Source organism: Rhynchophorus ferrugineus, unplaced genomic scaffold (genome assembly GCF_030347505.1).
Source record: "Rhynchophorus ferrugineus isolate W39M unplaced genomic scaffold, kcgeb_rfMv2 rfM5, whole genome shotgun sequence".
NCBI classification, from domain to species: domain Eukaryota; kingdom Metazoa; phylum Arthropoda; class Insecta; order Coleoptera; family Curculionidae; genus Rhynchophorus; species Rhynchophorus ferrugineus.
This window is the reverse complement of record NW_027472584.1, coordinates 27,039,971-27,054,625: the sequence shown is the minus strand read 5'-3', so window position 1 is coordinate 27,054,625 and position 14,655 is coordinate 27,039,971. Positions and strand designations below refer to the sequence as shown.

Below are 14,655 nucleotides of genomic sequence, written 5' to 3'. Positions count from 1 at the left end.
AAATCTTTTATTTAGATTCATACTCACTAAAGTCGGCTGTTGCAATGAACAACATTGAATTTTATGTAAAAATATAATAAATTAAATTATAAATAGTTTTAAATGATACATTTTATTTTAGAGTTTATAAATAGAAATCTGTTTAGAAATCATATATATTTCTGTCTAGCGTCGACAGATGTCGCAACGACTTTCGATAAAGATTTCTGTAACTAAAATGTTTTATTTAGACTTATTCCCACTAGAGTGGGCTGTTTGTTTAATTTTGATAAACATAATTTTAAAACCTAGGCTTATTTTAAGCTTAGGAATGGTTAGATGACACAAGATGTATTATAGCGGTAGATTTAAGCTGCGGATTTGAAATGTTATTAATTTTCTACTAGTTAGTTGCAAAAGGGGTGTGCAGAAAATGTATAAAAGGATTTGTGCGCTTAATATTCTGACTTGTAATATGGTTTGACCGCAGATATAACAAGAATAATCTATTATATCATTGTCGTCGCCCAAAAATGCGTTCTTTTTATATTACTCATACCTTGAATAATATGTAAATTAATTGTTTTCTGACAGGTCCAATTTAATATAATTGTATTCAATATTGGGCACCTAAAACTAGATTAAATATAAGTATGCATATGTAATTTTTTTCTTACTGAATATATTGAACAAGTTCATCGCATCCTTTACAATAATATAGATTTGTAATAATGCAAATAAGATTGAAATAGCCGGTTAATATGTATTTTTCTACATTTGAATATTTGGTATTCTTAGCACACGTACATTTGCGAGTCAAAATATTGATAGAACATGCTTATGTAATTTAAGTAATGTTATTATCCGGATTCCTCATATTCTGAAATTCTTTTGGGCTCTAGTCCTATTAAAAATATTTTAAAAATCATTTCTTTATATGCACTGATTCGCAATTTTCACTTGTAAACAAGACCCATTATAAATGTAGCTGTCAAAGAAGATTTATTATTTGAATAAGTTTGAGATCGTTTATTTGAAGCGAAAAAATAATAATAAAAGTTTAACGTGTGGGACAATGGAATTCATAAAAAAGATCAAGTTTTTTTTTTAATTCGCAGAAACAAGATCTGTGTTATTATCTAGATTACTTCTTCTGGCAGATCAACATCCTTTGGTCACTTGGTCGCAAATTAATTCCTCCGGTTTTTGTGCCTAAAGAGGGGGACTTAACTCATCAAGCATGTTTTAAAGGAGGCAACTTTATAAAATGGTCACATTATCTGTCAGTACTGTCCGGTCGTTCGTATCTGTCTTGTCTTGTTTATACTAAATGAGACCATGGGACTTGTGATACAATTTTTCTTGTGCATATATATATTATCCTGTTTCACTGCATTTGCTGAACAGACAGATGTTGATTTGGAGTCTGTTAGTGTATTTGCTGCGGGTATAGTATTTTTTTTTATTTACAGACAGTTTATTATACTTATTTATAACCCTTAAATTTAATTTTAATCACTTTTACTTAATATTTTATTAGATATGTAAGTTATTTTGAAGCTATTAAACTATATCAATAAATATTTAACGGTTATTATTGAAATATTCGTTTTATTTTGTGAAGTATGACTCTGTGAATGAAATATTAAATTTTGTATTAATTTCGTTATTGAAATTTATTTAAGTTATAACATTGGATAGTGGGCGATGAAAAAAATCTAGAGATTGTTGTCCTCTGTTGAGACAAGATATTGTAATTTAATTAATATCGATATTTAAATGAATAGAGAGACAAAAAAAATCGTCCCAATCTGAAACAGAATATTAATATATGTCAGTTATATTGTGATTATAAGTTCTTATACTTTGTCGACGGCGTCGAACTGCTTCACTGCCAAGGTCGTTAAGAACGTTCACCTTTTGCTAATAATGATTCCGTATCGAATAAAGAAAATCGTTTTCCTATTAGCTACCATAAAATGGAAGAACATTATCATTAATGATTTAATTGGTTATTGTTATTATTATTTACAGATGTAAAGGATACCGTCGTCGAAAAGAGAGACACTAAACAAATTTTGGTGCAAACCAATTATGCTTATCCTTTATATAATTTAGTTCCTCAAGTACCACTGGCGCAACCGCTGGCAAGTCCTGGATTAATACCTGCTGCAAGTGCTTGTTACACTAGTAAAGGTGCCATAGGAAAATGTGTGACCTTTAGAGAATGTTTTCCATACTTTAAAAAGCCCGAAACAAGTAATTTTGATTCTTGGGTGTTAGGTACTTACGATACTTGCAGTTATTTCACATCTCAAGGCCAACAGGTAGTGTTATTACGGTGCTTTGGAATTTCCTATTGGATGATTGTTGTTTTTATAGAATTTCGGAGTTTGTTGTTCGAACGTTCCATCAACGGTAGACAACGGACAGACACCTTTGGTTGAAGATAGCGATACCGAATCGAATTCGACCCTCTCCCAACCAAATAATCTGGTGGAATCGGCTAAAATCCCTAACTGGCCCCCACCGCTTCCCACTCATCCTCCGGATCACACAATCCCACCTCTTCCTACTCACCCGCCGGGTTTTCCGATTTTGGGGATCCCCACAATACCCGCACCGAAACCAACAAAAACTCCCACGAAACCCAGTGATAAGCCAACGAACAAACCCACAACAACTACGCAGACTTATGATCTTGGCACGGCTTCCTGTGGAGCTAAGAATGGATTCCAGGACCAGGGAAAGATCGTTGGCGGACATAATGCTGATTTGAACGAATGGCCATGGATTGCTGCACTATTCGTTAACGGGAGACAATTTTGTGGAGGTTCTCTGATTGACAACATCCATATCCTCTCGGCAGCGCATTGCGTTGCACAGTAAGATCGATATCGTTACTGAACTGTGAATTCGTTAATATTTATTGTTGTTTTTTTAGCATGACGTCATGGGACGTAGCTAAACTCACTGTACGTTTGGGTGACTACAACATCAAAACGAACTCAGAGGCTCAACATATCGAGAAGCGAGTGAAACGTGTTGTAAGGCATCGAGGTTTTGATTCCAGGACTCTGGTAAATGGTTCATTACCTATCGATGGTTGAATAAAATATTTCGCTTCAATTTCAGTACAACGATATTGCGATTTTAACTTTGGACAGTCCAGTGGATTTCACCAATTTAATTCGACCAGTTTGTTTACCATCAGCGGGTGGTAGGGATTGGGCCGGTACCACTGGAACCGTGATCGGTTGGGGCAGTATTAGAGAAAGTATGTATATCAATTTTTTGAGATGGTGTCTTCATTATTTAGTCTCAATATTATTCAGGCGGACCTCAACCAGCAGTTTTGCAAGAAGTTAACATTCCAATTTGGAGTAATAGGGATTGTAAGCATAAATATGGACCAGCCGCACCAGGGGGCATCGTAGAACACATGTTGTGTGCGGGACAAGCCAACAGGGATTCTTGCAGCGTAATATATATGACGAATAACACATTTTTGTATTAGCGTTTCAATGATTCCGTTTCAGGGTGATAGTGGGGGACCTTTGATGGTGAACCATGGAAAATGGACTCAAGTTGGCATCGTATCTTGGGGAATCGGCTGTGGAAAAGGACAATACCCAGGTGTTTACACGAGAGTGCAATCATTCCTTCCCTGGATAACGAAAAATCTGAAGCAATAAGCTCTCAATTACAGCTTTTTCGAATTAAAGCTTTATTTATAGAACATAATAGGATTATTATGATTAATTTTGCCATAATAAACAAGATGTTAAAACCAAAAACGTTTTATTATACCCCCTTCTCTACAACAGGATGTTCCAAGGGATATTATTAAACACGTGTGGCTTAAATATCAAGAGTGCACTGGATGCCCAAAAAAAAAACATAAGAAATAAAAATTCAGTGACAAATTTTACAAATGTGACTTTTGTTAAGTGTTTTTACTATACCTTCTCGTCTGGTACAGTGTATCATAACAACAATTTGATGTACATATGGTTGACATTCATATTCTGCATGTAATGTAAATAAACAAACGATCGTAAAAGATGTTCAAATTATGTTTAAATATTATTAAGTATACCCAACAACAATGAAACAATGGAATGTAAAATCACGACCATAAATATCAAGATCCAGTAATTCAACGTTAACAAGCTGATTTTAATTTAAGAAAAAAATATCTATTTTAAAAATAGTTCGAAATGAGATCGACTAATTGGCTGACAAGAGGCTCGTAATGACAATAAATGCGTTGTATCTATCTCAGTCAATTGGTTGATATTTGATACGAGTTGTACGAAACAAAAATCAATGTATCTTTGTTTGTTCCTTGCTCTGTCTCAGAGTGGGCGTCACTAGTCAAATTTCTAATGGAAATTTAATACCTGACACTTTTATTTTTCTAACTTACTGGAAACGCCTACCATGCTTTTAATTCGTGCTTATATTTATTGTTTTGCTTTTTACGTTTTAATTTTATATACCTAATTAACCAGCCTCATTATCACTTCTTTGACATTGTTTTATATTGATCATAAATCCCAAAAATTACTGCAAACTATATCATCGCGTTTACGTTTTTTTAATTGCACTTTATTCCGTCAATAATTCAATTGTATTTGATATAAATAGAAAAAGGAAAGCCTTAAACCAATTAGAGAGAATATATCAAAGATACTGATAATATAAAAAAGTTTTTTTTAAAGATCGAAACTGGTGCGACCCGGGAATGTCATTGTTGTTAGACTTCTGTCACTGTCAGTGTTTTAACATTTATATGTATTAATAATTGTTAATATTTCTTCTTAAATGGGTAATTAGAATTATAATAATAAATGAAATGAAACTTCAATATAACTATTTACAAATGTTTTTATTCTTCTAATGAAATAAGTTAAAAATAAAAAGCGAAAAAATAATTTATACCTGTGATAATACTATTCTGGTTGCATAAACTAACTAATAAACATAAACAGATCGAATATAAAATATCTAATTATAAACTTCACTATAGTTACAATATATAAAACTCTTAAGGTGTAGGTAAATGTATATGTTAGGGGCCATCTGGCAACATTCAGGGAAATACTAACATACACAAGTAGAGGAAATCTTATAGCGGGATTACTTACTTCCACGTTTCTTGAACAATTTATTCGTAACATATAAATCACCGTAGATATTTTATTTTTAACTAGCAAGCTTTTATTATTGAAACAAATTTCAATTGCAGTTTTTCTTAGAATTCGTCAAATCTACGCCATAAAAATAAGGAGTTTTTATAATTTTGGAAATCTTGGTGGTTGATTTTCGATAATTGACGATAATTTATTTAAGATAACTTCCAAAATTATAAATAATCATGCAATACAAGTAGGAATTACGTATTCTATACATTTTTGGTTGTATAATAGTCTATACGAAATAGTTCGGATAATTATAGGGCTTGTTCTTGTTTTAGTTCTAATGCCCAAACATGTTGTGGCCATCCCGTACGACCTTTCGCTTTCCTGGAATTCGTCGCTTCTTCCTGATAAATACACAATGTTTTAGAAACAATTTAAGGATAAGACAAAGGTTAGAAAAATCGTCGAGCTTAATAGGTTTAAATCATCTGATATTATTTGATAATCAAATGACGAACCGATAATCAAAGAATATCGGGTAGAAGTATCATCCCCCTCTGCGGTATGCCCTTTGGTGTGTAACCGCTTGTGTCTGGAACATGCCATCTTACTCAGATAAATTGAAGGGGTGGGTGTTAATAGATCATAATCGCTCCTAATAAAATTACAATTTCCCTTTATATAATTATATTTTCGTCTTTATTTAATATACCCAGTTTTTATCACTGTTAAGTTGGTTATAGTAATGACTCTGACTTATAATAAGGTCTGGATGATTTTATTTAGGGTTTTAGCAATTTTAATAGTTCAATAAATAAGGTGCTTGCATGTATTTTGATCACAAATATATACTGGTGAAAATGCAAGGTCTAAATGTAAATAACTGTAAAGAACCTGAAAGGGATGCAGAAAAAATATTTATTCGATATATCAATCTTTTCTAAAAAAAATATCAATATTTTTTGGTCAAATGGATATATAGAAATTTTTTTAACCAATATTTTTCGATATTTTTTCAAAATAAATGAAATATAATTTTTAATAAACATTTAAAATTGGTATTTAAATTTAAAAGTTTGGTGGATTGTTGGTACTTAATTTAAAAGGTCCATCAGTACTCTTTCAAACATGTAAAAAAAATACATATTTTTCTTAGGCTAATATTTCTATTTTCATTTCTTCTTAAAAATATCGATATATTTTTTGTAAAATATCGACATTTTTTATACTTGTTTTCCATTTTTTGGTTGATCGGTTTTCCATTTAGTATTATTGAGTTACACACTGATACAGACACTAATCATTATGGCAAGTCGAACATTCCAATTTCTGCGCTCATTACGTTGGTTGTGGTGAGGATGGTGGTGATTTTGATGTTAATTACAAAGAATAGCCTGGATGATGCAATTTCTAGCTGCTAAAAATGAATAAAACTATTGCTTTGGATGTCTACCGTTGACAATTGAACAAATTGAACGGCGTTTTCTTGGAAAACAAAAACCAACAGCCTTTAGCTACGCATTGCAAGTGCTGCGACACACAGCGTACTCACCAGACCTAACGTCTTCTGATTACTACTTATTTAGATCAATGCAACATGGCTTAGCTGAGACACAATTTGGAATGTTTATACCGTTGGCAAATCAATATCATTCTTTCAACGCTATTTTGCCAAAAAGACGAAAAATATGCTCCTTTAATGTAAATGAATGATCGGAATAAATTAAATAATATTTTAAAAATAAAATGTATAAATTGTCTTCATTATGATAAATCCTCTAGCAAATATTTTATTGTTTTTTTTATTTGTCTGAAATAGCTTGGAAATATTAATATTTAATGACCACTAATTATAAAACAATAAAAAATATTTCTTATCCATAATTTGTCCAGTAACACGATTTCCATTAGGAAATTAAATCTTTATTCAATTATAAGCCATATTTCTTTATGAAATATTTTTTGTAATCGATTTTTTATCTCTCTCTTTCTAACTTTAAACTAGTTCTTATGGAAAATGGACTTGCATCAGAAAAAAGACGGATTTACTGGAATAGTTTTAAAAACAATACACCTTATTCACTTGATTTTGCTCGTTATTACTTCTGACGTCTGTGATTCTCATCACAGAAACTATTTTCATTGAGTTGAGAGAGATACGATTCATTATTTATTGAAATAACCTAGTATATAAAAGGTTTTATTAAGTATCTAGATTAAGTATTCTAGAAGTATGTTGGTTCCTGGATGATTAACGTGACTGCAGTATATTTTCTAGGAGACCAGTACCGATAAGGAACTAAGCGTAAACTTGGCATTCGAACTTAGATCCTGTAAAAACCAATTTTCCCTATGTGCTAGGGAATGTTCAGAAATTTTCTACTTTAGGATAAATCCTCTAGTAAACATATTATTGTTATCTTTTTCTAAAAAAAATTGTCTGAATTAGTTTGGAAGTATTACTTTTTATTGACCACTAATTACAAAACAATAAAAAATATTTCTTTAGGGAATATGTTTTTGTAATCGATTTTTTATCTCTCTTTGGAATTTTAAATTGCATCAGAAAGAAGACGCGCTTAATAGTATAGTTTTCAACATTATTTTGAAATGAAATATTTATTTAATTTAAATACCATTTTTTTTACGTGTAACCCATTGAAATGACTACTGAAGCTATTAAAAAAAATTAAAAATCGGTGTATTTAAAATTACATATTCCCAGTTCATAATATTTGTCATCGTCGATAACACATAACATAATTTAAATGATGTTGAGTAGTTAAAAATACCAGTCCGATGATTGATTTCAATCACGACCTCCTCGAAAATCCCATTAAAATGTAAAGAGGTCTTTCTTCTCATTGATTTTTATTACTCGATAAAACGTGTTTAAAACCACGATGTTGATGAAATACGTAAATTACATTTCGAAGAAGAACGAACACAAGAAAAAAATCATATAACGAACTTACCGAACTGTCACTTTTTGGGGAACTGTGACTATTCGAACAACTGTTGTTGTTGTGATGGTTCTGTTGGTTATTGTTGCTATTCGACTTTCGTGATAGGGTACCTAGTTCTGCTTTGAAGCTTCCAGGTGTATCATCGGTTTCTAAAGCTCGCGTCAAATATGATATATAAGAGGTAGCCAGTCGTAAGGTTTTAATCTGAAACAATGTTGTAAGATCGTAAAAAACTGGGCTACGTTGATGGTTATATCCAGTTTTTGTTTTTAATGTTTCAAAAAAAAATGACATACTTTTGACAGTTTGGTATCAGCAGGGACGTTTGGTATACAGTCTCGTAAATCAGCATAGGCATTGTTAATGCTGAGTGTTCTTCGTCTTTCTTTTTTATTAGCTGTCGTTCTTCTTTTAATTACCCGCACAAAAGGAGTTCCAAGATCTGTTTCGTTCGACATTGTCGTATAACCTATGAAAGTCATGTTATATAACGTCAATAATATTAACGGGCACCGGTCATACTTGTCCTATAAGGCGAATAATGATTGGTTGAAGGACACGTTCCATAAAGTTGATACGAATTATCTAACTGACTAGATGGATGGAGAACATTTGGGGATGGTGATTCCGATCTGGGACTATTCGACCAAAAATTCGATTCATCTCCTCCTATAGTACTACCGTCTGAAACAAATAATTCTGGTTATTGATATTCGTCCTCCTTTGTATCAAAATATGTCGGTGAAACTGAATAATTTACTACGCATCTAAATTTATCTTATTTATATACATATACAGGATGATAGAACGTTATGAGGTCTATAAAAATTTAATGGCGTTGTCTCAAAGGTTTTCTCATGAGCCAGATTTTCTGTTTATCAAATTTTATTAACTTAGCGAACGGTCATGTAAACGTGGGTTATTTTTATGCAGGAGAAAAGCTAATGAAATAAACTGTCAGTTTTGAGCTTAATTATTTTTTTCCACGGTCTATCCACTAATTACATCATTTAACATTAACGTTTCTAGAGGATGAATTAAAGAAAGAATGAAAAAAAAAACCTAAGGAAAAACATATTAAAATAACCCGAGGATGTTTATTTTCCTAAGATTTTATAAAGTCTTTATAGCATTTGCTTAACAAATGTGATATCTTTGTAGGGTTAGGTGTAGTAATAGTATGCATATGTTGTTGTTCATGAACATTTCGTTTTTGCTCTATCTAATTTACACATGAAATTATTAAGTTGCTCTATAAGCTTTATCGTTCGATACTAGATGACGCTGTTATGTTTATTGTGTTATTTCTAGATACATTTTTATACAGATCAATTAACTATTTATTCCTGTGTCAAAATATTTGCTGTCATTCCCGTTCAAGCAATCATTCAATGAATTCTTTGACATTTTCAAAATTTTTACTGCCATTTTTGTTTCCCTAATAGTAAAATAATAAAAATCACGGGTGTTATAAAGAATTTTCCGGTGAATCGAATGGTAGTATTACAATTTTCATATAACATTTGGTTTTTAAATTATACAACTAAAAATTTATTATTAGAGCAATTTAATCTCGATTATCATTTCTTTCAAACCAAGATACATATATTTTGACATTTTTATCGGAGACCTGAAAAATTTTAGCAATTTTTCCGTCGTGAAAATTTGTAATTTTCAATTTTTTTGCTATTATTTCTGTTCAAATATTCGGAAGCTAATGAAAATTACAGATGTTATGAAGAATTTTTCGCTGAATCTAATAGTGATATCATAATTTTTCTATAACATTTAGTTTTTAAGTTATACAATTAAAAATATATATTCAAAAAATTGACAGATCTCTGTTAATGTCACATATGTCATAAACTATAAATTCTAGAGCAATTTAATCGCGATTTTCATTTCTTTCAAACCAAGTTACATATATTTTGACATTTTTATCGAAGACCTGAAAAATTTTAGCACTTTTTCCGTCGTGAAAATTTGTAATTTTCAATTTTTTTGCTACTATTTTTGTTCGAATATTCGCAAGCTAATGAAAATTACAGATGTTATGAAGAATTTTTCACTGAATCTAATAGTGATATCATAATTTTTCTATAACATTTAGTTTTTAAGTTATACAATTAAAAATATATATTCAAAAAATGGACAGATCTATTAATGTCACATATGTCATAAACTACAAATTCTAGAGCAATTTAATCGCGATTTTCATTTCTTTCAAGCCAAGTTACATATATTTTGACATTTTTATCGAAGAGCTGAAAAATTTTAGCACTTTTTCCGTCGTGAAAATTTGTAATTTTCAATTTTTTTGCTACTATTTTTGTTCGAATATTCGCAAGCTAATGAAAATTACAGATGTTAAAAGAATTTTTCGCTGAATCTAATAGTGATATCATAATTTTTCTATAATATTTAGTTTTTAAGTTATACAATTAAAAATATATATTCAAAAAATGGGCAGATCTCTGTTAATGTCACATATGTCATAAACTATAAATTCTAGAGCAATTTAATCGCGATTTTCATTTCTTTCAAACCAAGTTACATATATTTTGACATTTTTATCGAAGACCTGAAAAATTTTAGCACTTTTTCCGTCGTGAAAATTTGTAATTTTCAATTTTTTTGCTACTATTTCTGTTCGAATATTCGCAAGCTAATGAAAATTACAGATGTTATGAAGATTTTTTCGCTGAATCTAATAGTGATATCACAATTTTTTTATAATATTTAGTTTTTAAATTATACGATTAAAAATATATTTCCAAAAATGGGCAGATCTCTGTTGTCACATATGCCAAAAACTATAAATTATAGAGTAATTTGATATCGATATTTGTTTCTTTCACGTCAAAACAGGTATATTTTGAGAGTTTTATCTTAATACGAAACCTGAAAAATATTAGTACTTTTATTGTAATTTTCAATGTTTTCGCTGTCATTTCCGTTCAATAAAATAGGGAGTTGATGAAAATCATAGAGATTATACAGAATTTTGTGGTGAATCGAATGGTGGTTTAACGATTTGTTCAGTTATACAATGAAAAGTGTATTTTCAGAAAATTAGTTTATTTCTGGTTATGTCTCATATATTTGAAACTCCAATACCTACATCTGTATCAAAATAAAAAATTGATATATAGTCATGAAGATCTGCGAATCAAAATGCCGCTAAGTGTTTATAACTGTAAAAGATAATTACATTGATGTTTACGTCTTACACACAATGAATTATCACCTTAACTAACTATGCAGCAAGAACAAACTTAAAATTACGACTTTAAAAAGTATTTATAGAGTTTTGTGTTATTTTTCATCGCTGTGGATCAAGATTTGAATCAAAGTAACAAGTACTTCCGTTTCGAAGTGAATTAAAATCCATAATATATTGACAAAAAGGAGTAGCATCAGTTTGTTAGAATGGAAGATGAATTTTGATCATATCTCGTTATTTAACTGGTATAACAATAGGCTACAATATTATTGGAACTTTTAGATCAGTAAAAAATCGTCAGAACTTTTTATAATATACACGTTAGTCACTTGATTTAACTCTTTATGACTTCTGACTGGTTATACACACACCATAGAAATGATTTTCATTGAGCAGAGAGGGATATGATTCAATATTTATTGAAAAAACCTGGTATATAAAAGGTTCCATTCAACTAGAAGTATGTTGGTTCCTGGATGATTAACGTGACTGCAGTATATTTTCTAGGAAAACCAGTACCGATAAGGAACCAAGTGTAAACTTGGCATTCGAACTTAGTTCCTGTAAAACCCATTATACCCGTGTGATAGTGAAAAAAAGATCTCTCAAATTTGACATATAAAAACTAGTTCTATAAACCTGAATAGACAATTGATATTTATGACGCAATTTGAACTTATATTTAGCAATCTAATTTGTTTAAATATTTGTTTTTGTTGTAACAATTAAACCTAAAATAATTTCTAACTCTGGATATAAGGAAGTCGGTCATTTTAATCATTCTTTTAAATCAACCATTATGAATAATCAAAGAACCGATACAAAAACGAAAAAATAGATAAAGTACCTGAGATATAATGGTAGCTATGTGACGGATAACCATATTGGAATGGATCTTGGTTGTGATCAGCTGGTGAATTACTGTAAGACATCCTCGAAACAAAAATTCACGACTCGATTACACCGATGAGAAAAACAATGTCGACGTCACAATAACAAAAACAGACTTTTCTTGAACTTTTCAACTGTGGAGACTGTTCCAAAACTGGCTTTCGAGTCCAGTGCCGAAACTGAGCCCGATGGGTGGGCGGAGCCATCCGGAGATCCCGTCACCTTATTGTACGGATCCTGGAACGAAGGGAGGAGTTTCTGGATTGGCCACTTCCAAATCGTCTACTCGGGAATCAATAATTGATCGAATGTCAGATTTTGATATTAATAGAATTTTTTTTAATAAACATTCCGTTCGGTTTCAAACATATTTTATTCGTTTTTAATGATGATTTTGATCATTTTTAAACGTATTTACAATATTTATGTCTAATATATATTCATTTTTTCATTTTTTTAACTTTCATTGTGAGTATGCGATTAATAAATATTTTCCATAAAAAATACTGAGAATATATCAATAAAAACTTATTATTGAAAAAAATAACCAATATGAGCTTAATCAAAAGAGTGAGATTAAGCAAATTAATTTATATCGTTATTCCACTGCATGATTTTATTTGTTATATGTCCAGATGATTTATTTTAATTCGTATTTCTATTTTTATATATATAAAACTATTATCTTGTAGACATTTAATTTAATTACTATTAATGTAGTAATTAAGCAGAAATTCATATCGTTATTCAGGTGCATGATTTATTTTAATTGGTATTGCATTTTTTTTGTCTAAAAATACAATTTTATTGGACTCAAAACCTTTATGGGTTGTTTATTAATTTTTTTTAAATATATTTTAAAGTCTCCTTTTACCAACTATGGGTTTATCTGGACTGGACCTACAGTTTAACGTGGGCTCCGAACCACGGTTCTCAGCATTAAGCCTACCGACTGGCGAGTGAGCAACTTTAGAAATCATCCCAGAAGACATCCGGTCTTACCAAGCCTAGTTACGTGCGTGACTGGGATGATCGTTTTCCTTGTCGGATTTTCCATTCTTGTCTAGGAAAATCACAAATTTTAAACAATCACAAACATAAATTTACGACCATGCCCCAGCAGGATTTGAACCCGCAGCTATCGCAACAGTAGGGCGACCGTCCTATTACCTTTACCACTGCGCCACCAAGCCGGCTGTTCATTAATTTTGATAATATAACAACATAAAATTAATTTGGATTAAAGTAAAATAGTTAAACAACTAACAGTTAAATAATTATGGAATTAAAGGTAACTTATATGGTTATTCAGCTAAATCATATATTTTGATTAGTTTATTGGTTTAATTAGTCTATTTAATTAGTATTTTAGTTTTTTTTTATTGTTTTAAGTTTGGCTTGACAATATTTTCTCAATAAAATTGTTAATATAACAAGATACAATTAGTTTGATTCCTCATTAAGTTTAAATTTCGAGAAAAAATATATTAATATACAAAATTGAGCTAATGATTAATTAATAAAGAATAAACTTGATTGTTTATTCAACTGCGTTATATATTTTAATTGGTATCGGCGATTTTATATATAAAACGCCATTGTATTAATGAATATTTTATTACTAGTTTATATAGAGACTGAAAACAATTATCAGTTTCATTTTAACAAGGATTATTTTCGAATAAATTCGAAATAACAACAAGATATCATCGTCGAGCATCAGAATTGATAGAGGTTGAAGTAATTAATACAGAAAACGACAGTTATAGAATTTAAATTCGTGGGTGAACCATTAATAAATAAGGATAATAATGCATATATTATTTTAATGAATATAAATGGAACATATCAAAAAAGAGTCAGGATTAAATGGCATCCATAATTTAAATGATAATGGCGATAAAATAAAGAGCAAACATTTTTCGGTCAGCTTTTTTCCTTGTTGGTAATTTTAGCATGGCAAACCGAGTAAATCAAAAAGCTTTTAAGAACAAGATAAGAGAATTACCGTACTTTCTGTTTTATTAAAGTACCATTTATCTAGGCTTTTCAAGTGGTGTTTTAGAATGTGGGAACTCTTAAAACATGTGTGTATGCTCGGCGCCAATCTTTAACCTGACCTTAAAATAAGCTGGTCAACTTATAAACCACACGGAGGCAAAAAAATATTCTTTTGAAAGTCAGATTTCTAAGAATTGTCATTGTTTTTCTGCGGTGAACATAACAGTCTCTAGATTTTATTTTCAGACTCGTATACTCATCGCCTGTCAAATATAAAACATTTCCAATAAAAAAAAGAAACAATAATTTTATATATAAGGCGTTTTTAAGTTTGACTAGTTGTTATTCTGTCCGCCGATATTCTTAAACTGTAAAAAACTCCACGCATTCACATATATCTTACGTTGCGACTTAATTGTCATTCTAATTATATTCACATGTTCCTTCAGAT

General features: G+C 30.5%; 2 protein-coding genes across 2 annotated transcripts; one reads left to right on the top strand and one right to left on the bottom strand.

The window, feature by feature from the left end:
* Nucleotides 1-1,245: 1,245 nt before the first annotated feature.
* On the top strand, nucleotides 1,246-3,776 carry LOC143197469 (transmembrane protease serine 3). The gene is made up of 7 exons (XM_076405999.1): nucleotides 1,246-1,426; nucleotides 2,014-2,306; nucleotides 2,362-2,864; nucleotides 2,924-3,059; nucleotides 3,115-3,256; nucleotides 3,315-3,460; nucleotides 3,519-3,776. The coding sequence occupies exons 1-7, from the start codon at nucleotides 1,318-1,320 to the stop codon at nucleotides 3,672-3,674; spliced, it is 1,485 nt and encodes a 494-aa protein (XP_076262114.1). The 5' UTR covers nucleotides 1,246-1,317; the 3' UTR covers nucleotides 3,675-3,776.
* Nucleotides 3,777-5,298: 1,522 nt separating this feature from the next.
* LOC143197457 (heart- and neural crest derivatives-expressed protein 2) lies at nucleotides 5,299-12,352 on the bottom strand. Its single transcript, XM_076405952.1, has 5 exons — nucleotides 12,160-12,352; nucleotides 8,612-8,773; nucleotides 8,386-8,558; nucleotides 8,099-8,293; nucleotides 5,299-5,527 (listed from the first exon to the last, which is right to left on the bottom strand). Exons 1-5 carry the CDS (start codon nucleotides 12,242-12,244, stop codon nucleotides 5,435-5,437), a joined length of 708 nt encoding a protein of 235 aa, XP_076262067.1. The 5' UTR covers nucleotides 12,245-12,352; the 3' UTR covers nucleotides 5,299-5,434.
* Between the last annotated feature and the right edge of the window lie 2,303 nt (nucleotides 12,353-14,655).

What these genes read in the sequence shown, in the direction of transcription:
- LOC143197469 (XM_076405999.1), top strand. Translation starts at nt 1,318, where the DNA reads ATGGGACTTGTGATACAATTTTTCTTGTGCATATATATATTATCCTGT. An exon ending in TGTTAGTGTATTTGCTGCGG is followed by an intron (nt 1,427 to 2,013) that starts GTATAGTATTTT and finishes TATTATTTACAG; the next exon opens with ATGTAAAGGATACCGTCGTC. An exon ending in GTTTTGATTCCAGGACTCTG is followed by an intron (nt 3,060 to 3,114) that starts GTAAATGGTTCA and finishes CTTCAATTTCAG; the next exon opens with TACAACGATATTGCGATTTT.
- LOC143197457 (XM_076405952.1), bottom strand. Translation starts at nt 12,244, where the DNA reads ATGTCTTACAGTAATTCACCAGCTGATCACAACCAAGATCCATTCCAA. An exon ending in CTGATACCAAACTGTCAAAA is followed by an intron (nt 8,294 to 8,385) that starts GTATGTCATTTT and finishes ACATTGTTTCAG; the next exon opens with ATTAAAACCTTACGACTGGC. An exon ending in CCCCAAAAAGTGACAGTTCG is followed by an intron (nt 5,528 to 8,098) that starts GTAAGTTCGTTA and finishes TGTATTTATCAG; the next exon opens with GAAGAAGCGACGAATTCCAG.